The 25,564-nt window shown below is 43.1% G+C and overlaps 1 protein-coding gene across 2 annotated transcripts in view; it reads left to right on the top strand.

Annotated features, from left to right (window-relative positions):
• The window catches only part of LOC115476565 (fer-1-like protein 4), a 147,279-nt gene that overhangs the window by 26,580 nt on the left and 95,135 nt on the right, over nt 1-25,564 (top strand). For both annotated transcript variants that reach the window (XM_030212993.1, XM_030212992.1), the window contains exons 8-15: nt 719-779; nt 3,813-3,944; nt 6,721-6,783; nt 13,072-13,156; nt 15,094-15,253; nt 17,150-17,333; nt 21,230-21,416; nt 24,803-25,179. In XM_030212993.1, coding sequence (XP_030068853.1) covers nt 719-779; nt 3,813-3,944; nt 6,721-6,783; nt 13,072-13,156; nt 15,094-15,253; nt 17,150-17,333; nt 21,230-21,416; nt 24,803-25,179 — 1,249 coding nt within the window. The remainder of the gene's footprint in view (nt 1-718; nt 780-3,812; nt 3,945-6,720; nt 6,784-13,071; nt 13,157-15,093; nt 15,254-17,149; nt 17,334-21,229; nt 21,417-24,802; nt 25,180-25,564) is intronic.

Genomic DNA, 25,564 nt, shown 5'->3' with positions numbered 1-25,564 from the left:
GTAGGCCAGGCTTAAGTGGTTCTGTCTAGACTTGGCTTGTAATTCTATACCGGATCTGACTGCCTGACTGCACAGAGGCCATTACAGAGTAACACTTTCTGGCCACCATTTCGTGAGCATCATCGAATTCACATACTGAATGTCAGAGGGTCAAATTTACTCTGGCTGTAGGCGTTGATCCTGTTCCCATGAGCAGACCTTATTTGCTACTGTATGAGAGGATGTTTTCTGCAACAATTATCTCTGGTGATAAATGAAAAGTTTTTATGGAAACTGGTCTTCCCCCTTATTTATCCTCTTCCGTTTCTCCTCATATCCTTGCTCGCAACTTAAAATCAAGTTCTGAACACTGGTTGACCGTTTCTGCTGTTTATTGTAGTCATCGACCTGACACAGGACGTTTTTCTCTCTGGAATCTTCATTAAAGAATCCTTCCCATTTCACCTTCGGACTGAATTATCATATGCCAGATTTAAAGTGGGTCTGAAAACCCATCTCTTTACTCAGCTTTTACTTATAGGGACTGGCTCTGATCCCTCTGCCACTTTTCATCTTTTCTATCTGAGATTTGTACTTGCTTTTTAGTATGTTAAACCACTTTGATTGCCTCCATTTGAGGGGTTGTTGAACAAGTACCAAATAAACAAATTCACAGCTTGCAGTAGTACTATGTCTAACAAATTCCAAAATAAATTTTAATAAATGTGTTTTGTTCCAGCCGAAGTAAATATCCAACGAGATGGGATTTTTCTGCTACTCCCAAACCACAAAACTTCCAGGTAACATACAAATTAAATGAATAAAAACTACAATGATTTAGGATCTGTGCACATAACATACTTTATTATGTAATCACAGTGCATGACACTTCATCCCGTGAAAGTCCCTCTTTCCTACAGTTTTCATAGATTTTCAAAATGTGCTTCAATTTGGCTTCTTTGAAGATTGTGTCCTCTGGATGATGAAAGTACACATGGACTTTCATATAATGTTTAGGCTACGGAGGAGCATAGCGTGCGTCCATGATATTTTCACAAGTACATTTAGCTGGTCGCTGAGGAGCATAATTCTAATCTCGTCTCTGGTTACTGGTAGTCTAGAAAGTGAAGGAACTGGTAGAGTAGACCACATCCAAAGTTGATTTCTTGTAGGATAGGAAAAAAAATTGCAAGTATACTGTGTGGACAGAAGGAAAGAAGTTCTCATAGGTGACTGACATCATCCGACAGATACTAATATAGAAAGCCTTCCCTTAGCTCTACAACTCTAAAGAACTTTAGATCACAACCATGCATGCGCTGTACCTCCTGTGCTGCAACATTGCATGGGGCTGCCGCAGTTCCATATGTTAACATCCAAACTGAGTGCAACTTCAAAGAAATGGGAGCAGGAGACTTATACTTAAGTCCATGGAGAACAAATGCTATAGGTAAGTTAGTTTTCTCTGAGGATAAGAAGGATAACAAAGTAAGTCCTCACAAGACTCCCTAGCTGCAGGTCCCCTGTAACCTAAAAAGCAGAAAACAGGAATTGTTGCCAATGGGCAGACAAAGAAATACTCTGCGATCAATTTTCAGTCTGGGGTGAACATATACCAGGGAGAGGATTTAAGGAGGCAGTATCATTTAGGATCAAGGCATTATTTTCAGTGGTTGCAGTTGAAGCATTGTTTGAGGGATTCCAGGTTGGTCAGGAGATTCTGGATTGCAGGACTTGTGTTGAGTTAGTTGGGCAGGCTAAGGCAGCCTCTGCGGTATATTGTAGGGTTATGTTTAAAAGTGTGAATGTGTGTGTTGCGTGCGTTGGGGAAGATTTGGGGGGAGTATTGCTGGGGAGAGGTGGAACGTTTCTTGGACTAGGGATTGTAGGACCTCCTTTGTCTCCATCTGTCACTCAGTCCCTATTTTGAGTCTAGGACGCTATGGACTCCTTATAAAGGTGTCAAGCCTGTCCGTTGATGGGTCAAGCTTGCGCTGTCTGTGTTCTGCTCAGGATGTGCCAGAGCTAGAAGCAGGTTTTGTTGACATGGTGGGGGTAATTCTCTAAGGAGCAGGCAGAAAGAAGTATATAAGTGGTGGAATTCCAGTCCTTAAACTCACAGAGCCTTTTATGAATTACTTGTGCAGCTTGAATCAGCCGGACTTAAGATATCTCTTTCCTCAATGTATACAAAGTTATTCTGTCTGGGAAAGCAGCATAGTGGGAGCACTTCTAGTTACTTCCTGTATAGAAATTTTCATGGCTAATTTTCATGAAAATTGCCTACAAGGTCTGTGGTAAAGAGTGTCCATGAGCTCTCCACTTGGTATTTGTCTAGGGAGTGAATCTCTCTTGCATTGATTTGGGCTGGTGCAAACAAGGCAACTGACCTGGCCCTCCATGCCACCAACAGCCCTAAAGTCGAAGGAAGTACAGCTTGCCAGCTGGCTTTGGGGCCCCCTACCAAATTTCTGCTCTTGGCCCCAGCATGTCTAACATCGGCTCTGCATAGATTTGAAAATCTAGGTGCAAATGTACTGCTTACTCCCTTGACCTAAGGAAGGAGGTTTTGATCTCCAAACGCTAGTATTAAATGAGTCCACTTAAAACATATCACCTTAATAAACCTTTAAAGATGACTAATAGGAAAATCTCACTGCTTTATTCCTTGACATACTCACTCCCATTTTTAATCTGGCTAAAATTTGGACATTGAGAAAGTCCATCTCATTTCATGTCCTCTCGTTCTACCTCCTTCGCATCTCCGGAAACGAACCTTTTCCAGAGATGCGAAGGAGGTAGAACGAGAGGACGTGAAATGAGATTGAAGGGGGGCAGACTCAAGAAAAATGTCAGGAAGTATTTTTTCACGGAGAGAGTAGTGGATGCTTGGAATGCCCTCCCGCGGGAGGTGGTGGAAATGAAAACGGTAACAGAATTCAAACATGTGTGGGATAAACATAAAGGAATCCTGTTCATAAGGAATGGATCCAAAGGAGCTTAGCCGAGATTGGGTGGCACAGCCGGTGGCGGGAGGCGGGGACAGTGCTGGGCAGACTTATACGGTCAATGCCAGAGCCGGTGGTGGGAGGCGGGGCTGGTGGTTGGGAGGCAGGGATAGTGCTGGGCAGACTTACACGGTCTGTGCCCTGAAAAGGACAGGTACAAATCAAGGTAAGGTATACACAAAAAATGGCACATGTGAGTTTATCTTGGGCAGACTGGATGGACCATGCAGGTCTTTTTCTGCCGTCATCTACTATGTTACTATCTGTACCTTCAGTAGCACCAAGAGGGTCAATTTTCACTGACTGTGTCCCTCAGACAAGTTTCCTTTATGAATGTTTGGTAATTCTATAAAAGGCACTGAAAATAGTATTTTGTCACAGCTTCTGGGCGCCCAGATTCTGTTATAGAATAGAGCCGAAATTGGCATTGGATGCCTAACTTTAGAGACCAACATATGCAGCATGTAAGAGGCAGGTATAAATGTAGCACAACTTACAGTATTCTATAAGTCTGGCACAGAAGTGTGACCTGCCCATGCCCCATCCCCTTTGGAGTTAGGCACTAAAGCACTTAGGCCCTCACTTATAGACTATGCCTAAGTGTAGTTAGACACCTAACCTTCCTTTGCCCCCGTTCGGGGCGCCTAACCTCCCTTCGCCCCCGTTCGGGCGCCTAACCTCCCTTTGCCCCCGTTCGGGGTGCCTAACCTCTGTTTGGGTGCCTAATGTTAGATGTTTAATTGGTGTGTAACTTGTGGTGTTCTATAGAATGAGGGGGACAGTGACAAGACAAGCCACAAATTTGTATTTCATCTCTCTGCACAGATAGAAGTGACCATCATTCAAGCTCAGAAGCTGGTGGGAGTTAACATTGACCCTGTGGTACATGTGAAGGTGGGAGAAGAAAAGAAGCACACGACCACCCAAAAATCAACCAACTGTCCCTACTATAATCAGGTACATGACAGCACAATCTCTTCCAAACCCCCCTCCCCCCAAAACACATACAAAAAATATATCCATTTGAGCCAGATCATGGCAACTCACAGCTATTCAAATGATCTAGATAGCAGTGTGGGAGATGTAGGGTGGGGTTTAGCAGTTTGGTTGAACCTGAAATTGAAAGGGCATTGAGGCAGTGGCATAGGCAGAACCGACATTTTGGGTGGGCCCTGAGTTAACAGTGCTGAGCACTAGGCAACCCCCAACCCCCTCCCCCCATAGCCTAGCAAAAGCCCTTCCCAATCCCATCCCCTCACTCCCTCCCCCCCAGCTTCAGGGGTTCCAACAGCAGTCAGAGCAGACTGTTTCCTTCTGGCTTTAAGTTAAATCACCAGATTTCAGTATGTGGAGATTATTTATTTATCCCTCACTAACAACAAGTTTTCAATTCAGCTTTGCCAAGTAAAAAGCAAATCAAAATTTCACTCACCAACTCTTCGCACACTAAGAAAGGACTTTCCTTCCAGGAGCGTAGACAGCTTCTTTTGTCCAACTCTGTCCCTCAACTTTACTTTACCCATCTCAGCTAAAATGCCTCTTTGAACTTAATGCTTAAGCCATCAACCAATCAAATTGCTCTTAGTTGTCTCTCCAGGTCTACTGCTAATTGTTATGCACACTTTCTGGTAAGCATACTCCGACAAACTTTCTACCAGCAACAGATTTTAACCAATCACTGCTATTTATTTTTATCACTCCCCAGTCTCACTTGCACACCCCCTCCAAACCTCTTCTGGACACTCTACACGCTCACCCTGAATTAAAAGTACTTGACCCAGCAGCACATAAAAGGTGTGCAGTAAGCTAGGCCTGATGTGAAGTGGGTAGGTAGTCAGTTGTCACATGTATTAAATTTGTTTATTATTTATTTATTGGGATTTATTAACCGTCTTTATGAAGAGATTCATCCAAGGCAGTTTACAGTAGGTACAGTTTAACATTTCTTCACGGAGAGAGTGGTGGATGCTTGGAATGCCCTCCCGCGGGAGGTGGTGGAGGTGAAAACGGTAACGGAATTCAAACATGCGTGGGATAAACATAAAGGAATCCTGTTCAGAAGGAATGGATCCTCAGGAGCTTAACCGAGATTGGATAGCAGAGCCGGTAGTGGGAGGCGGGGCTGGAGGTTGGGAGGCGGGGATAGTGCGGGGCAGACTTATACAGTCTATGCCAGAGCCAGTGGTGGGAGGTGGGACTGGAGATTGGGAGGCAGGGATAGTGCCTGGCAGACTTATACGGTCTGCGCCAGAGCCGGTGGTGGGAGGCGGGGATAGTGCTGGGCAGACTTATACGGTCTGTGCCAGAGCCGGTGGTGGGAGACAGGGATAGTGCTGGGCAGACTTGTACGGTCTGTGCCAGAGCCGGTGGTGGGAGGCGGGGATAGTGCTGGGCAGACTTATACGGTCTATGCCCTGAAGAGCATAGGTACAAATCAAAGTAGGGTGTACACAAAAAGTAGCACACATGAGTTGTCTTGTTGGGCAGACTGGATGGACCGTGCAGGTCTTTTTCTGCCGTCATCTACTATGTTACCAGGCGGCATATTTTCAAAGCACTTTGGGAGGCTAAGTTCCATAGGTTTCTATGGAACTTTGGGAGGCTAAGTGCTTTGAAAATGAGCCTCTATGAAACATCAAACAGTTTTGTTAACAGCATAACAATAGTAAAATGAACAAGTATAAACGTAAATACAATGAAAGAGAAAACTTGAAAACAGCAAATTGAAACCTAGTAATAAGACAACCATGAAACAGGATCAAAAATATATACATTTATCAGCACTGAAATTCAAATAACAGAGACATATGATGGAAGCATAATAAAAACTTGGGAGAAGAGCCAGACTTTCACCTGCTTCCTGAAGTAGAGGTAGTTTTGAGTTAGGTATAGCCCCTGAAAGTGAGTTCCAGATCAGTCCACTAATTTCTTCAAGAGGCAAGACTTAATCATTTTCCAAAATCCTAGATAAGAACATCATTCTCTAATGTCCTTCTTGGGGTACTCCACACAATGTAAGATCCCTAATGGAGACCAATCTGAGGTCTGGAAGAGCTGTTCCATGCTAGTAATTGGCAATGTTGCTGCCTGTTTATGTGCTTGACTCAATCCTGCTGTCTATAGAAAACATCTATTACAGGTGAGCTACAATACTGTTTAACCATGGAAATGGCTAGTTGACAAGACATAGGCTTTTACCCATGATCTGTAGAAATGATCCCAGGGCACAGCATTGAATAACTGTATTTTTATATATTTATTGGGATTTATTAACCGCCTTTATGAAGAGATTCACACAAGGCGGGATACGACAGTTAGACATAAAGCTTATAATTTTAACAGCATAACAATAATCATCAAAATTACATATATTGTTGTAGATAAAACTATTACATGCAGAGAAGAAGGCAGGCATAATCTCTGCTGGCAACTTTTTCAGGGTCTCTGTGGATACCACTACTACTACTACTACTTAACATTTCTAGAGCGCTACTAGGGTTACGCAGCGCTGTACAATTTAACAAAGAGAGACAGTCCCTGCTCAAAGAGCTTACAATCTAATAGACAAGTGAACGGTCGGTCCGATCGGGGCAGTCAAATTGGGGCAGTCTGGATTCACTGATACCCTGAGATTGTTCCCTCCAGGATGCTGTGGAAGAGAAAGGCCAGCATTTTGCCACTGTTTTTCCTTTTGATGACATGTCCTGTTTTTGTTTTGTTTTTTTAATTTCAGTATTTCCTCTTTAAATTCCATGAACCCCGAGAGACTGTGTTTGACAAACTGATAGAAATTTCCGTAAGTATCGGTACTACATGTTTTAATCAGTTATGTCCTAAGTAGGTCTTAAAGCCTTTAGCGAGTCTAATGAATAGTTTCTAGAAAGCCATTCACGGGATACAATCAAACAAAGCAGGGTGTGAACAGCCACATTGAGCCTGCAAATAGGTGGGAAAATGTGGGGTACAAATGCAACAAATAAATAAATACAGGGAGACTCGGAAGCAACAGCAAGGAAAAATTACACAAAAACTGTCCAGATTGGGTAAAAGTCCAAGTATTCTTTATATATGTTTTTCTAAGCAAATTTTCCCTCAACTGTGAAGTTATATGACATATCCTTAGACACTATTTCAAATCTGTGCACACAAAGGCCCAGTATTCAAAGTATTGTTAATATGTGTTCTAGCTTGAGACCTATCCACTGGAATGGTGGTGGGCCAAGCTGCACAGCCTGGAACAGCTGGAAAGCACTAATTAGGCCCAATAACCTACTGATGGCCTTATAGCAGAGAGCTTGCAAGAGCAGAGCTGCTTGGTGAGTTTTAATGAAACCTGGTACAACTTTCAAATTGAGTGTAACACGTAAGATGAGGAAATTAGAGATAAAAATGATAAAAGTTTGGTTCATAAGATGGAGAATGTCTTAGAGAAAATGGCTCCTGGTATCATAAGATATAAAAACACATGATCTCTGTCATAAGATCAGAAAAGAGGAAGTGAAAGTGTAAAAGTTGAAAATATTAAGCAATCTTTGGGAGGAGGGGCAGGTGGGCACCTGACCGGAGGTCATGACTCAATATTAGAGAAAAAAATCCCTCTCCATAGACTTGTATTGGGACCAAAGACTATAAAAGAGATGAGAATTAGACAGATCTTTGGAACTTTCCCCAACGCTTCTCGGACGGCAGAGCTCTGTGCAGTTGAACCTGAAATCTGTCTGATGAATGTACCGAATTGAACATTTGATTTTGGTAAGAATAAAAAATCTTATTTCTGTGAACTATCTCTGTCTTTATTTCTATTTATTCTATACCTGTCATTTGTTCTACAAAATAATCCACACACAAGTAAGGCGCACCCACTGAACCAAATTGGGTTGACTTTGATTAGTATATATGTGGGAACATAAATGGCCCAAGATACACCTAGATCCTAGTAGACAGAAAGCTGTGGTCATGGGGATTAGATTTGAACTGAGCCTTCTGATGCCTCCCCAACGCAGATACTCATGGGAAGGGGTGTCACTGGAATTCAGGGAGGCGGTTAAAAGGATTTTAGAAGAACAGACCCTCTGTACACCTCCGTGTGGAAGGATCCCACGGGGGTACACAGAGGGGTAGATTAAAAACAGTATTTATAGCCCCAACTATGGAGCCCTTTTACTCAGGCTTAGCACACGCTAACCGAACGCTGTGCGTTCTATTTTATAACTATGGGCCATGCGACACTCAGCTTTAGTAAAAGGGTCGCTTTGAGAGTTACGCCCATACATTGAACTCTTTGAACTTGTACTAGGGCTGAGTACATGAATTTTTACTCAAAATTTAGGAGCATAAAAAGTGGGAGGTAAAGGGGTGGATTTAGGGCACAGAAAAGAAATTAGAAGCTTAGCACAGATTTCAGCACTAGACTCACAAATCTAGGCGAACGATTTATCAGCATAACTGTTAAGCTCCTTTGAGCAGGGGCTGTCCTTCTTTGTTAAACTGTACAGCGTTGCGTAACCCTAGTAGCACTTTAGAAATGTTAAGTAGTAGTAGTAGTAAGCTGCTAAATTAAAATGAATTTTCAGCTGAGAAGTTATGCTCCTAAATTTGGCCGAAAATAGCTCATAAATTCAGGAGTCTAACTTAGGAGCTCAGCATTTATTGGGCCCACGAGGATTTGCAGATATTTTATACTTGATTTTGCCGTGCTTTGGTCCCTAAATTCTAGTCTTTTACCCAGGGCACATAACCAAGAAGTGGCAGGACATTAATGCCTGAGGCACTTATAATGCACAGATTGAATTGTGTGCAAGTCCATTAACTAGGAGGGCCTATTTTACACCTTTTGATCTGACCCTGAAAAGAGTTATGAGAAAATAATAAACAATGTGGAAACTGAGATCTTAAATCAGATTCTGATCGTAGCGTGCAATCATGACAGATTCATGGGCAGATTTCCTTACACTGACATTAGCCGAGTGAAAGATAAGTGCAGCATATTCTTCTGAGGAAATGTAGGGGTGTGAGTACTGCTCACTTTAAAATCAAACTTACCAATTTAGGGGCCCTCTTAGTAAGCTCGCTAGTAAATGGGCAGAGTGTGTCCTCATGTGGGCCTTTCCTAAGCCCGTTTCTAGTGCAGCCATAAAATAGCAAGTTTTTTTATTTGTTACATTTCTGACAGTCTGCTAATAGTAACATAGTAGATGACGGCAGAAAAAAAGACCTGCACGGTCCATCCAGTCTGCCCAACAAGATATCTCATATGTGCTACTTTTTGTGTATACCCTACTTTGATTTGTACCTGTGCTCTTCAGGGCACAGACCGTATAAGTCTGCCCAGCACTATCCCTGCCTCCCACCCAGCAGCCTCGCCTCCCAACCACCAGCCCCGCCTCCCACCACTGGCTCTGGCACAGACCGTATAAGTCTGCCCAGCACTATCCCTGCCTCCCACCACCGGCTCTGGCACAGACCGTATAAATTTGCCCAGCACTATCCCCGCCTCCCACCCAGCAGCCCCGCCTCCCACCACCAGCTCTGGCACAGACCGTATAAGTCTGCCCAACACTATCCCTGCCTCCCACCACCGGCTCTAATGTTAGCATTAGTAAACAGCCATTAAAAAAAAAAGATAATGTGGGAGCCCTTAACACCTTCTATTTAGGAGGTCCTGAGCTCCCCATTTCTGCATTAACCAGTTAGCCCACACTAGCTTCCATGCCCACTTTCTACCCATTCCCCACTCATGCCACAACACCTCATAAAAATAAATAGAAAGTAATTATTACGTAACGCCTGGGCGCTATTCCTAGAACCCACCTAGGGCTAACCTTGATTGATCGCCAACTCTTCTGAACACTGAATGGACAATTTGTTCTCTCTCCAGCCTTTTGGCACCAGATTTATTTACCCCCTTTTTGAAGGCATTCACTCAAGGCGATGTACAGAAAGAATAGATCAAACATGAGCAACAGACAATTACAGCAGTAAAAATATAAAAAAATAATACAAAGTATGGGATGGTATACTATTTACAATGTCAACAAAATACGTAATAGAACATTATAATTGATAGTGAAGGGTAAAGCAAAGCTGTAACATATAGATGGGTAACAAAGTAGGAAGAGTTAGAAAGTAAGGTGATTGATTTGAAGAAAGTTGCACATGAGGTCAGAGAAATGGTTAAATATTATCTCAGCCAGAGTAGGAGTGGATAAACATGTTTTGCTGCAGTATATGTCTTGGTATATCCCCCTTGTCCCCCCCCCCCCCCATTTTTGCCACCAATGAGAGAAGATAGTGGGCTGAGTGAAATTTGTACCTCCCACCCAGGTGGCTGCACCCCTCACACAGTTGGATTAGTGGCAGTCCTCTCGTTCTCCTCTCCTGTATTGTTGTACTTAACTGCAAGGCCAGCTCAGCCGTTAAGCAGGACTAAGCAGTTGCCTAGGGCAGCTTTTTTTTTGGGGGGGGGGGAAGGGGTGCAAAACAGAACCTGATATTAGTACAAAAAGTAAAAAAAAGAACCAGGGGTACTTTTACCAGTAGAAAGAGTGAACAATTTTCAGACTGATTGTTGGGGGGAGCAAGGGGTCTGAAATTTAATGGGGGGGGGGGGGCACAAGTCTGAAGGTTTGCCTAGGGCACCTAATATTCTTGAACTGGCCATGCTTAACTGGCAGCTGTTTCTGCAAAGTGGAACTTTAATCAGGCTTCTCATCCTTGAAAGACAAAGCCAGGCATGTGGAGGCTTTACTCTTAGACCATGGAGGGTTTCTATGGCAGATATAAACAAAAAACAGTTACAAATGATCCACCACTGGGGCAGTGGTGTTTGGCACCACCTGCAGGTAGAGACAAGAAGCTGAATTCCTCTGTCTCCAAACTCCACATGCTAATGTTAACAGCATGCAGCTAGAAAGGAGTGGAGGAGTAGCTGAATGGTTAGTGCAGTGGGCTGAGAACCAGGGGAAGTGGACTCGATCCCTACGGCAACTCCTTCTGACCCTGGGCATCACTTAATCCTCCATTGCTCCAGGTACAAAATAAGTACTTGTATATAATAGGTGGTATATCAAGCCCCATCCCCTTTCCTCAGAATCTTATCTTAGATATCTGCTGTACCATTAAGACCACTCACTACACTTTTCATAGTAACATAGTAGATGACGGCAGAAAAAGACCTGCACGGTCCATCCAGTCTGCCCAACAAGATAACTCATATTTGCTACTTTTAGTTTAAAACAATTTTTATTGAACAAACAATAAATCATTACAACCCCCTCCCTCCTCCCCAAAACCTCTTGTCTTATTCTTCTTTGTTACAGCATCCTTTCTTCTTGTATATTAACAATTTCAATATAACTCCTTTCGCTATAGAATTTACATAATAACTTTATGATTAAAGAAGCTCTTACATACAGAACTAGTCCCTCTTTATGTTAAATATGTACATATATGTCAATTATTTATTAACTATTCTTCCCTTCCGCTTCCCGTTTCCTTCCCTCCCCTTTCCATTACCCATACTTCCACTCCCTTCCCCTCCCCCCCCCCCCCCCCCCCCCCAGATAAGGGGTCAGGAATTCTTTATACTGAGATTGACTGTCACCAGCTTGTAGCAGATATCATTCCCTCTTTCATTAAAGGGTCCCTAATCGGTTTAGAACAAAACTGCGTGCTCATGGAGCCAATGCTTGTATGTACGGTTTCCAAACTAAGTAAAACTCTTTTTGTCTTTTAATTTCCACTGCACTTCTCGGAGTTCCATTAATAGTAACGCATGCAGTCTATTACGCCATTGCCAATATGTAGCAGCCTCTTGGTGGATCCAATTGGCTAAAATGCATTTTTTCCCTATTAAAAATGCTCTATATAGCAAGAGATTATGATGGACAGCACCAGTACCCCCCACCGTCTCCCCTCCCAACAATACCTGTTCTGGGCCCACTGATATATGTTGATTCATTATATGTGCCATGAAATTACATATCTTTTCCCAAAATTGTTTTACCACCGGGCATATTTGCTACTTTTTGTGTATACCCTACTTTGATTTGTACCTGTGCTCTTCAGGGCACAGACCGTATAAGTCTGCCCAGCACTATCCCCGCCTCCCAACCACCAGTCCCGCTTCCCGATCTTGACCAAGCTCCTGAGGATCCATTCCTTCGGCATAGGATTCCTTTATGCTTATCCCACGCATGTTTAAGTCGAATTCCAAATTCAACATCTTCTCCTCTTTTGAATTATATCCCAAAGCAGACTGTAATGAATAATGCGTGGGATAAACATAAAGGAATCCTGTGCAGAAGGAATGGATCCTCAGGAGCTTAGTCGAGATCGGGTGGCAGAGCCGGTGGTGGGAGGTGGGGCTGGTGGCTGGGAGGTGGGGATAGTGCTGGGCAGACTTATACGGTCTGTGCCAGAGCCGGTGGTGGGAGGCGGGGCTGGTGGTTGGGAGGCGGGGATAGTGCTGGGCAGACTTATACGGTCTGTGCCAGAGCCGGTGGTGGGAAGCGGGACTGGTGGTTGGGAGGCAGGGATAGTGCTGGGCAGACTTAAACGGTCTGTGCCAGAGCCGGTGGTGGGAAGCGGGACTGGTGATTGGGAGGCAGGGATAGTGCTGGGCAGACTTAGACGGTCTGTGCCAGAGCCGGTGGTGGGAGGCGGGGCTGGTGGTTGGGAGGCGGGGATAGTGCTGGGCAGACTTATACGGTCTGTGCCCTGAAGAGCACAGGTACAAATCAAAGTAGGGTATACACAAAAAGTAGCACATATGAGTTTATCTTGTTGGGCAGACTGGAGGTCTTTTTCTGCAGTCATCTACTATGTATGTTACTATGTATTTCTTTTAGAAATAACCTTATTCTTCATTAATTTTAAAATGCGCCCTCTACCTTTCCATATTTTCCCTGACATTCTCCAAATATAATTTTTTGCATTTTGTAAAAGCTAACATTTTTTGCTTGTTCCTTGAATGTGTGGTGAATATATATTGTATAATGTGGGATGCAGATTCCATCTCCCACACAGTTACTGACTGAATTCATCATATGGTATTTTGACTGCACCCATCATGTCTTGTGTTTAGGTTGTTCATGCAAAGAAGATTCCATTTATGGGGACACGTATTGGAACATTCAAAATAGACGCAGGGACTGTATACAACCAGCCAGGTACTGCCTTTGTGTAATCATTTCCGTTCATGCAGTAGATCACCAGTCATGATCTTCATGTTCTGCTCACGTAGGAATAAGAGGTGTCTGAACAGGACCGAGTTATTTTCATTGATGCCAATAACCAAAGGTAGAGATTGTACAGATTGTATTTCTCCGATGGTTGCTTTGTACATATTGGGGGTAATTCTTGCTAAGCGCTACTTCTATAATGGCAGCTGTGTGCGGAACTTCTATTATTCAACACTGTCGCAAGACCACTTTAGGTGTCTGTACTTACACCAGCTCAACGGCTTGTGTAAATTCTCACGCCTAGCTATAGGCAGCTAGGTATGCAAATGAAAGTGCTTTATAACCAGCGGCGTACATAACTTCCTGACCTGCGCATGACCCACCTAGGTCCCCGCCCCTTCTAAGCTGCATGCTCTGGAATTTCAGCGCACAATTTAGAGAATACTAAGGGTAGTTATGCCCAATTAGAGCTTATTAACACCAATTATCAGCTCATTATTAAATTAAGTTACATGAGGAATTGACCTTATTCTATAACTTGTACGTAACTTTCTAGAATTAGGGAGATTGTCTATAACCAATGGAGATGTCTGAAGCCAGTGTAGTCCCAACAGTATTCTAGCAGATTGTGTATCTTTGGCGAGTGATATTCCTCAGAGTAGGAAAGGCTTTGGATCAGGATTTGACTCCTACTGTCACAGCAGGTAAAGATTTCTCGCAAGACAAGAGAATGACTCCTGATCCCTGACACTTATGTTGCAGGAAACTAAACCCTGGGACAAAATGAGCAAGTGACATGATTTGCACAGCTTTTGTATGTGTGTCTATGATATATTGATAGATAGATAAAGATATTTTTTTAATTTAAATTTATATATTTATGTATTTATTGCCCTAACGTTGGTCAACCCTGGGTACATATGGCTTCCGCTGAATGTGATTCCTCTGCTATTTGGTCATGATTTTTCCAAACTATCTATCTAAACAAAGATTTTTATGTGATTTTTAAAATGTGAATTATGGAAACTTTGGGGGTCGATATTCAGCCAGTGTCAGTGAGCATTTTGTTTAAGCTGCCACTGACATTATTCCTGAGCAATTTCCAGGCAACTGGCCCTGAAAATCCAGATTTATGTGGCTGGCTATCTGCTATGCGATATTTAGCATTTAACCACATAGATATAGGACTGACTTTTAAGCAGTCTGATTTAACTGCTAAACTTGTGGTTCAGCATTTAAGGAATTTAAGCGCTGACTCAGCACTGGACCGCCCACAAAATAGCCAGCTTTGAGTTTAGTGGTCTGTGGCAATATTCAGCCAGTCCAGTGGCGTAGCCAAGGGTGGGCCTGGATGGGCCCAGGCCCACCCACTTTGGGCTCAGGCCCACCCAGTAGCAGCACACCTATGATGTGGCTGGCAGGGGCAGGGATCCCTAAGCCTCACCAGCCAAAAACTCCCAACAACTGTCTCTCCTGCATACCTTGTAAATAGCAGATCTTCGCCTGCAGCGCGCAGCGACTGATACATACTATTCGCCCCATCCCCACAGCCTTCCCTCTGATGTATTCACAACTATGAGGAAACAGGAAGTTGCATCAGAGGGAAGGCTGTGGGGCCAACATGAGCAATGTGTATTAGTTGCTGCATGAGAGGGAGGGAGGATGTTTGAGAGACCAAATGACATGCAGGCGAGAGAGGGAGAGACCAAATCACTTGTGGGACAGGGCAAAGTTATTCTGCCCACCCATCCTGGGCCCAGGCCCACCCAAAATTGGGTGTCTGGCTACGCCCCTGAGCCAGTCATCATTTGATAGCCTCAAACAAGCGATTTCACTGGCCAGGAATCATGTAGGATCGGCTAAATCACTTTGAATCCGTCAATAAATGCAACACTAATGAGATGCTTTCTACTGTCTTGCTACAGATCATAGGTTCTTGCAGAAATGGGCTGTCATCACCGATCCCAAAGACACCCGGGCTGGCATCAAAGGATTCGTGAAATGTAACCTTTCTGTTGTGGCCAGGGGGGATTCCATGGTGGCTCCGCCTGCTACTTCCAGCAGTCAGAGTGACGACATTGAAAAGTAGGTGATACAGCAGAAACAGCAATCCTGTCGCAGGCCTCAACCTTTCTTCTGTTGTGACACACCTGAGACACTGTTTATGTGCGTGACACGCTCTACACTACAATCTCCAGCTGAATAGACAAGCCCAGATATAATTTCAGTGTAGTTAAAAGAGATGGAAGCTAGATATAAGCTATTTTTCACAGAATTTACTTGTTTATATTTATATTTTTGAATTAAAGCTATTTATTTTTCTGAGAAAAAATGATCTGATCAGTTTGAATATTAAATAAATTCACACTAAACTTACTGTCAACATAAAAAAAAATTTTTTAATCTGTACTGAAGTCTATACAGAGAGAGGCAAGATGTTTCCCCTTATCATCTTGCCAATAAATCCTGGTATCACCTCAGTAAGATAAATACTCAGTCCTTCCACTGCCAAATAGTTTGTAAAGTAATGCAAAACCCTGGAAATAATCTACTCAGAATCTATGTATTAAATCTTTCATACCATAACGTTCCCAACTCTCACAACACAGCAAGAACCAAACCTTTAAAAAAGGCAGCAAATACACCATCTACTGGAAAAGCCAAACAGGTCGGACTATCTCAACACACACTACAAGCCAGCAGAATCCCTCACACACAGAACACAGTCCAACCCTCACCTATTATAGAATGAAGGACCAAACTTACAAACATTAAGCTCAAGAAGTCATACCAATACAACAGAAAGAGAAATAAAAATGCATTTCACCCTATACTTACGGGAATGAGGATTTTATTATGGCAGATAATATCCAGCTGGTCATGCCTTTAATTGACAGTAGATTCATGGAGGTGGAGAAGACAAAATGGTTGTTTGGAAGACGTTCAGTATTGGCTGAGGAGTGTGGAATTGGTAGCAAATCCTGTAAAATCAACATGCCTAGGGATGGGGAATATTTCACACGAGGACCTGCCAGTGCTACCTAGTTTTGGACAGGATCCTTTCCTTGGAAAACTTGGAACAAGGGAAAGGAAGTTTTCTTGAATTCAGATACAGCTTTTATTTCCACTACCTCCACCGGGAAGCCGTTTCATGCACCCATTATATTTTCTGTGAAGAAGTATTTCCTTAGATTACTCCTGAGTCTGTCTCTTTTCATGTTCATCCCACACCCCCTCATTCTAGAGCTTCCTTTCAGTTGAAAGAAACTCATCTCCTGTGCAACATCTTTATCGTATCTCCCCTCTTTTGCCTTTCTTCCAAAATATTCATACTGAAATCTTTACATCTGTCCCCATACATTCTATGATGAAGACCACTGACCACTGCACCAACTCCATCCTATTTATATGTTTTTGGAGATGTGGTCTCTGGAACAGTACACTAAATGGGGTCTCATCAATGAGATATTCAGAGGCAGTATCATCTCTTTCTTCCTTTGCACCCAAGGATACTTTTCTGCTGTTTGGCCATTTTAAGATTATCAGATGTGATCACCCCCCCCCCCCCCCCCCCCACAGTCTTGCTCTTCTTTCATGTCCTGCTCCCTCAAGCTTTTGTAGCCCAAATACATGAACCTGCAATTTTTAGTATTAAATCTTAGCTGCCAAATTCTAGACCATTCTTCAGGTCTTCAAAGTCTATCACACTTCCAATTCTATTTGTGTTTGTCTTCTGTAAGCCCTGTTCTCTTTTGAAGAAAGAAAAGCAAGATTAGGAGAAAGAAAGAGAGAGAGAGAGAGAGAGAGAGAGAGAGAGAGAGAGTGGGGGGGGGGGGGGGGGTATTTTGCACTGTCTACAGAACTGGTGAATTCTTATTATCAATACAGTGAGGGTGCTGTAGCCCCAGTTTGTATCTGCATTTATATAGTATCTTACTACATCTGCTTGTGAGCACACAAAGCATTTTTTCTTTATTTCAGAAATTTGCTACTTCCTAAAAGAGTTCCTGCTGAACGACCTTGGGCAAAAATAAACGTAAAAATCTTCAAGGCAGAAGGTTTGCCCAATATGAGTTCAGGCATCATGGGAAGCTTCTCCAAGATTATAGGAGAGAAAAAGGTCTTCATTGATCCATATGTTCAGGTCTCATTTGCTGGACAACAGGTAAGAGGAGAAAGATTGTATGTCCACAGTAATTTTCTTTAAAAAGTCCAAATCAAAAAGGTTACTCTAGATAGACTAAGGATATGACATGAACAAACATAAGACTATAAGAACATAAAAATAGACATTCTGGGTCAGACCAATGGTCCATCTAGCCCAGTATCCTGCTTCCAACAGTGGTCAATCCAGGTCACAAGTACCTGGCAGAAACCCAATTAGTAGTAACATTCCATGGTACCAATCCCAGACAAAGCAGTGGCTCCCCTCATGTCCAATCTCAATAAGCAGACTTCCACTCTCTCGTCCAAAAGAGAAAGATCAGGTGTTTACTTGTTTAAATAGTCTAATATAATTGTTAGGACCTTAGGCCCCAATGCTCAAAAGTAAACGCGGGAGCTAGAGGTCATTATCGCTGGACCAGCATCCACGTTTACATATGCAGATTGTTCAGAAGCTTGTAGCACGGGAACGAACGAGCGTGCAAATGAACAGCACAAGTAGCATGCTAATGTAGTCCAGCTCATGTAAATGAGGTCATTTTGTATTCCTCCCTAATGCTCAGAAAGAACACCCGAAACAAAAACTGCCTTACAGCTGCAAAAAATAACAGCAGATCGGAGCAGGCGTTAAGAGTGTTGGGAGAGAGGATTTTTGTAACACTTCCTTCTGCCAATTTTGATTGCTTTTGGAAGCAGAAGAAAGCCTGTGAAAGCCCTTAAGTGCTGGTCATGAGAAACAAATATAAGCGAGTCACAGCAGACTCAAAAGTGAAAGCACACATTGGAATCTGTGTCCTGTGTTCAAATATAAGTGTCCACGCTTAAAAAAAACAACAACCAAGTAAAACGCTTATATTTAGGCCACAGAAAACAGATGGCAATGTGTGTGTACTTCATGTTCGGGTTTTGCCAGGTTCACGTGCAGAGGAGCCGAGCTTACCGCAGAACTCCTCCTGCCGAACTCCCTAATGCTCAATGCTATGCCTATATTTGCATCTCATTAGTGTTCAGCATTATGGATTTGTTCTTCTGCGCTGTTCTGGCAGTATTTTTATGGCACCGTTCGGAACAGAAGTAGAGTTTTGAGCATCTGCCTTTTAGAGCAGTACAAAAGTAGATATTAGATATTTATCAAATCTACATCATTTCGCCTTAAACAAATTGTTTGCAGTTTGGTGAGAAGCTGTTATGACCCGGTAGTAGTGAGCCCCTGTGCCCCGACTGAGCACAGCAGAGATGGAGTGACACTGCTCTCGGTCAGGCAGCCAGACAACCCCTAGCTTCACCTGGGAAACGACCACCGTTCACCGGGAGTTGAGCTCCCAGCTGCAGGTGGTCACCAGGACTTCTGGAACCGGCGGGGTGTACGGCCACCAACCAGACAGGCGGGAGAACTGACACAGTCCAAGGACCAGGAAGACGGCAAAACAACAGAGTAGTCAGGAGACAGTCCAAGGTCTGGGCAGGCAGCAATACAGCAGAGTAGTCAGGAAACAATCCGAGGTCTGGGCAGGCAGCAACACAGCAGAGTAGTCAGGAAACAATCCGAGGGTCAAAACACAGGAAACAGGATAACCAGAAACAGAACACAGACAGGAGCTACAACCTCTACAGCAATAGAAGCCGAAGCAAGGATTGACTGGAGGCAGGGCTTTAAATAGTGTAGGAATCAGTCTAAAACATGTGCAGCTGATTGAAGATGGCAGCCTCCATCAGAAGAGATGCTCTATGCCCAAATATGTACTTCCTTCCTGAGGCTGCCTAGCACCAAGATGGCCGCCCTCAGAGGCTGATCAAACTGCACTTCCCAAGATGGCCGCCGCCACAACTGAACCAACCAAGATGGCCACCGCCAGGAGCAGCCAGGTAGGAGTGTAACAGAAGCAGACACTAAATAAAAGCATAAAATATGCCAAATGTTCTTAAGGCCTTTTATATTAGTTTATTATCCCTACTCTCTTAGCAAGTTCCCTAAATAATAAAACAACTTACCAGTGCTAAGATGCAGACAGTAGTCCAGCAGCCAGTTGGCTACTGTCCGTTCTTTTACACCATGTCAAATATATGATTATCTCATAGTTGGCAAGAGGTCATAGGTGTGCACTCAATGCAAGGAGCTCCCAATTCTCAGAGAACAAGTTTGATCTATTGAGGCTAGAGAAGCAGACTTGGAGGAGCTGAAGCAGACAGGTGGATAGAGCAGACCTACAGGGACCTAATAGAGAAGTCCCTTTTCCATTCTGACAGCCTCTCTGCTGCCTTGGAGGAGGGAGATGACCTAAATGGAAAGCAAGAGGAAGCAATCCTGTAGCAAGGACCTGCCCTTCTGGTGATGTAATAACCTCTCATAGCAAGTTTTTCTAGGGGCTTCTGCCAGGGAGAAGAGTTAGGATGGCCCTTTTAGTTGGAGATTCAGTTATAAGGCATGCAGTACCTGGTGGATGTGAGAAAGCTGGTAGACCTCTAGATTTTAGACAGTGCTGGGGAGGAGCTGGCTGTCATGGTACATGTGGGTACCAGCAAAATAGGAAAACGTTGGAGGGAGGTTCTGAAAGCCAAATTTAGGCTCTGAGGTAGAAAGTTGAAATTCAAAACATCCAGGGTATAATTTGCAGAAATGGCTACCCTTTCCACACACAGGACCCAAGAGGTGGGCAGAGCTCGAGTCTCAATATGTGAATGAGGCGATGGTTCAGAGAAAAGGGATTTAGAATTGATAGAAACTAGGCAACATTCTGGGAAAGGTGGGGCCTATTCCAAAAAGATAAGTGTCACTATAACTGGGGTGGAACCAGGCTGCTGGCGCCAACATTTAAAATGGAGCTAGAATAGCTTTTAAATTAGAACCTAGAACAAAGCCAACAATTGCTTAGGAGCACATGGTTCAGAGTGAGGTAACTTTGAAGAATACTATCAAAAGAGGGAAGTTAGGACATCGTGATAGAGAGCTTGCAACAAAGGCAAAAGTAAGCCTGGAGCATTTAAGGTAAGAGCAAAGTAAAGATTGCAAATTATCCCTATCATAAGCTAAAGCAGTAAGAGTTACCAGTGCCAGAAGTAGTACTTAAGGTGACAATACAGAGGAACTGATATAATCTTAGTGAACCTGGAAGATGTAATAAGTCAAATTGACAATGTAAAGGGAAGTAAATCACCTAGACTGGATGGTATACGCTCCAGAATACTACAAGAACTCAAAAAGGAAATTGAAGATCTACTATTAGTAATCTGTGACTTGTTATTAAAATAGTCCATGGTGTCTGAAGACTGGAAGTGGCCGATGTAATGACAGCTTTTTAAAAGGATTTGAGGGTTGATCTGGGAAACCACAGACTGGTAAGCCTGGCATCAGTTCTTGGCAAAATGATAAAAGCTATTATAAAGAATAAAAGTGCTGAACACAAACAAACAAGGATTAATGGAACAGAGTGAACATGGATTCAACCAAGGGATGCCTCACCAATTTGCTACATTTTTTTAAGGTGTGAATAAATGTGGATAAAGGTGAATCAGTTGATGTACTTTTTCAGAAAGCGTTTGAAAAAATCCCTCATGAGACACTAATGAGAAATTTTTTAAAAAACTGTGGAATAGAGTTTTTGAGATTGATTATATGAGGGGTTTGATGGTGGGGGTTGGGTTGCGCAGAAGATTGTTAACATTTTTGATGATTTAACTATGTTAATTTCTTTGCCTTATCATATGTTCTTTTGATCTTTCCAAGTGTTGGTTTGATTATGTTGATGAATCATCAAAAATTGTTGAAACATAAAAAGTTGTGGAATAGGAAACAGTGTTTCGTTAAGGATTGGGAATCGTTAAATAAAACGGAGTAGCGTTACATGGCCAGTTCTCTAAATAGAGGAAGGTGAATAATGGTCTCCTCTCCAATGTCAGGGAGAAACATCTGTTGAAAACAACACTACAGAGCCGGAGTGGAATGAGCAGATCAGCTTCATCGAGATGTTCCCACCGCTCGCCAGAAAGATCAAAGTGCAAGTGCTGGACGATGCAAACATTGGAGATGTGGCTTTGGCAACACAGTTTATTGACTTGCAACAGATTTCAGATCCTGGGAGGAATGGTGAGATGCCAAGTTTTTCTAGTCCTTTGGGATAATACTTGATCCTTATTTAATCCATTAACTTGCAGAGTACCAAAGGGGTCTGTTCACCCCCCTGTCTCTTAACATCTGTCTGCAACCGCTCTTTGCATTTGATTGTCACATGTTTATTGATGATATTCAACTCTGTGTAAAAGCAGGGAAGGGTTAAATACTGGCAATCATCAAACTGAAGACATGTTTGAGAGCAATGGGTCCTTGGATGAAATCCCATAAATTAACACTTCATCTCCAAGAGCATTGGGTTCAGAGTTTACGTTAGCTTGGCTACTGAAGATGAAACCCTCTATTTGGGAGGAAAATTTAGACCCAACAAGACTGCTGTGAGCTGGTCACCATTCCAGACTCCAGCCTGGGCTGATCCTGCTTAGCTTCCGCCACACACACACATGGTCACTGCTGGGCTCTAGGTGTCTCAGTAACTCACAGGATTCTATCTCAAACACTGGGGAGCTTTCTGTTTCCTCTTCTCCCTTCACAAAACGCTCATCAACACCAGGCTTCTTATAATTAAGGGTTTTATTAATGGCCATTTAACATACTCCTCGTGGCTTATTTCTTCTTTAACATAAACATTTCTTCAAGTCAAACATAACAAAAAGGCACTTTACTCAGAGCCTGCTACTTAAACCCTTCTCAAACTTAAGACAGTTCTTCAAACTCAAACAGTCAAACACAACCATCTACTTCCCTTCTCCAGCTGTCACCTTTTCCAGAGAGAGCTTCCCGAGTGTTTCCATCTACTTCCTACAGCTTTCCACCACTCTCTTAATAAAGCTGCCTGCAACCCTCGCACCTGGTTCAATTTCCCAATCAACTGCTGGCTTCTCACTCTCCTGCCTAGAGTCCTCCCCCTGACTCTGATTCCCTTGCTGCTGCAGTGCATTCTGGACCTTGTAGTTCCCTGCCTCCTCACGCTGCACATAGGTTATGGGTCTGTGGAGCCACAGGTCTCTTTGGCATCTGCTGTTCTTCTTAGAAATAGATTATTGTAAAATGCTGTATATCACAGTTGGGTGCGGGAATCCGTTCGAAGTGCTATTGTATATAAAGGACCCTTGGTCCGGAGCATACTTTAGAGAATAGTGCGAAGAATGGATCTTTCCCAGCACCCAAATTTGAGCACCATTTACTTAATCTAGCCCTATATGCATTGGGTGTGGGGGGGGGGGGGGTGGAGATGAAGCATATGTTGAACAGGGAGTGAAGTGTAGGTTGAATGGGGGTGTGATTGTGGGGGAGATGAAGCATAGGTTAAATGGGAGCGTGATTAGCACTTATATGTATACTTTAGAAAGGAATCTCATACACACTCATTCTTATTAGCTGATACATTGAGCAGTACGACCTGCCTCGGAGTGGCTGTAAGTGTGCCACCCACATTCCCTGAGGTAATTTTATGATTCAACATTTTTTATTGATGACACTTCAAAAGAAATACATCCAATTATCTGAATACACATAGACTGAAAATACAAATGTGCTCCTTAAACCAAAATGGTTCAATCCATCATCAAACTTTTTAACATGTTAACCCATTTGTTCCCTTCTGTATTGTGTTTATATTTCAACGCTTTTTTATTGATGACAGTTCATCATACTTTTAAGTGCAATCAAAGTATACGAACTCGCAGGTCTATCAGAGCTATCAATTAAATCAGTGAACAACATGTCATCATCAAATTATTAACATGTGCCCCCCTTCCCCACCCCCTATCTCTCTCTATTGATCCCCTTATCTATAAACTTCCCTGAGGTAATTTTATAAAAGCAGCTCTTGCAGATGTTGTCTTCATAAGGGAGATGTAACGTATAATCCCATGTGCTTTGATAGCCCAGGTGCCAGGTGTAAGTAAAAAGTTACTCTTTACAGGCTGATATTCAAAAGGATTTATAGAGGTAGCATTGGGTACTAACCACATTTGGACAAAGGTTATCCCTAAAAGATTAGGAATTTTAAGAGATAGTCCAGGATCAGGACCAAAGGTTACCTGGATATCAGCAAAATTCACAATATTCAGCCACTATCCAGATAACGTTTTCTGATTAAAAGGACCAGATAAGCAGCAGCAACAACTTAAACAGACCTGTTATCCATTACATTCAGGATCACATAGTCACTGGTCCTTCCGAAACAGATAGGGCGGTTGAAAATCAGGCATAAAGATTACCAGCAAATTCATCCACTTTCCTCTCCCCCACCCCCCCTGATTTCAATTGCTTTTCCATGTGACAAACTCCAGTCTTGGAATCTGGTCCTTAAATGTCTGAACAGATTTCTTCACAGAGTCTAATTAATTAAAGGTACGCTTCTCGGGAGTCACCAAAACTTTCCAATTACCTGTAAGAGAATACTGTCATCTCTGTTTATGTGGCAGTTCTCAAGTCCATGGGGACTGCTGCTCTCATTGGAGCCGACTCTGTGGGTGCTTGAGCACCCCCAATATTGAGAAAATTCCTTGTATGTATCCAGGGAGGGGTTATTTCCATTGGGCTTAGCACCCCCAATAATTTTGAAAAGTTGGCTCCTATGGCTACTCTTATATCATGTATGATACCTCTCTGCCTCTGGACACTCATCTCTCAAGAGAGTTTATGCCTCAAAGCTGCTACCGATTCAGATCTGCTGGCTAGTCCAGTTTGAATACACAGTAGTTCCCTCTTTTACGTTGCAGCAAGCACTTCTGTGCCTGTATAACTGTAGCATCATCACACCGATGTACTGTGATGCTGTAAGAACGAATGTACCCTGGGATGTAACAGATGAAGCCCATTGTCTGCAGTACAACCATTCAGAAAAACTGCCCTAGAACCTTCTCAGGAGGGGATAAACTCGATACAGCTCCCTTGCAGTCCTCCTGAACAACTGGGCCCAGCCATGTTGGAAAAGTGTCACAAATGACCTCAACTGGAATCCGATTGAGCGTTATTTTGTTTGTGGCACTGGGATGCCAAATGAACAGCACAGAGTTTATCTGGGGGGCAATTTCTCCAAATGGGTTAGTTGTGCACATACCAATGATACTCCAAAGCCAGAGTAAATGGAGTGTGATCTCAGTCTCTCAAATTTCCTGCCAGTGCTCACTGCAGTACTTGCATTGTGCCAAAGAAGCTTCTTTCCGGGATTCACAAGTGCCTTTGGAAGTTCTTTTAGACCAAGCCTGTGGCATCCAAAACGATGGGAAACATTTCTCTATCTTTCTGCCACATTTTCTTGGTCTGAGACTGTATTTCTTGGTATTTGAGGATCTTCCCTTTCTTCATGCGATTCACCGAGCAATCGCTTGGGACAACACCTCAATGGGTAGATTGTTTCACTAGCTATTTTTGTGTGTGTTTTCTTGCAGCTGGCTTTAATCCTACTTTTGGTCCTGCCTGGGTGAATCTCTATGGCTCACCGCAGAACTACACCTTGCGAGACATCCACCGTGATCTTAATGAAGGGCTGGGTGATGGCATATTTTACCGAGGGCGCCTTCTGGTGGCCATAACTGTAGAGATTTTCATCAGTAACAGCATGGCAGACAAGAAGCCAGCCCAGGTACTAAAGAATGCACTCAGCAAGCTGAAAATGAAGAAAAAAAGCAAAAAATCTAAGGAACAGTCAAAGGAGAAGTCAAAGGAGCAGAGTCAGAAGAAAGGGGAAGAGGCAGAGGCTGCTGAGGCCTTGGAGCAACCCAGTGCTGTGACTGTAGAGGTGGACGACATTCTACCACTGCCAGAGGTAAGTGAAGTACCAAGGAGGGTTACGTTACTTTAGCATAGACTTGTCTCCTCAACTAGACAGTTGGCTCAATCAAGCCGATAGTCCTGCTCTTATCCAATTACATTCATAGAAAGGTTACCCTCTTGTTCTTATGAAAAGCAAAGCTACAACTCCACCTTCAGTGGGGACAAAGCCACAATTTGATCAGTCTGTTTGAGCTGACCTGGTTAAAAATGGCAACCCTATCTCAGCTGTAGATGACTTATTTTATTCTATTTATTATTTTGGATTTGGTTAATACCTTTCTCAGTAGTAGCTCAAGGTAAGTTACATTCAGGTATACTAGATAATTTTCCCTGTTCCTGCAGGGCTCACAATCTAATTTTTGTACCTCAGGCAATGG

Source organism: Microcaecilia unicolor, chromosome 8 (genome assembly GCF_901765095.1).
Source record: "Microcaecilia unicolor chromosome 8, aMicUni1.1, whole genome shotgun sequence".
In the NCBI taxonomy this organism is placed as follows: domain Eukaryota; kingdom Metazoa; phylum Chordata; class Amphibia; order Gymnophiona; family Siphonopidae; genus Microcaecilia; species Microcaecilia unicolor.
The sequence above is the reverse complement of the archived record's forward strand: the minus strand, read 5'-3'. Positions and strand labels throughout refer to the sequence as shown.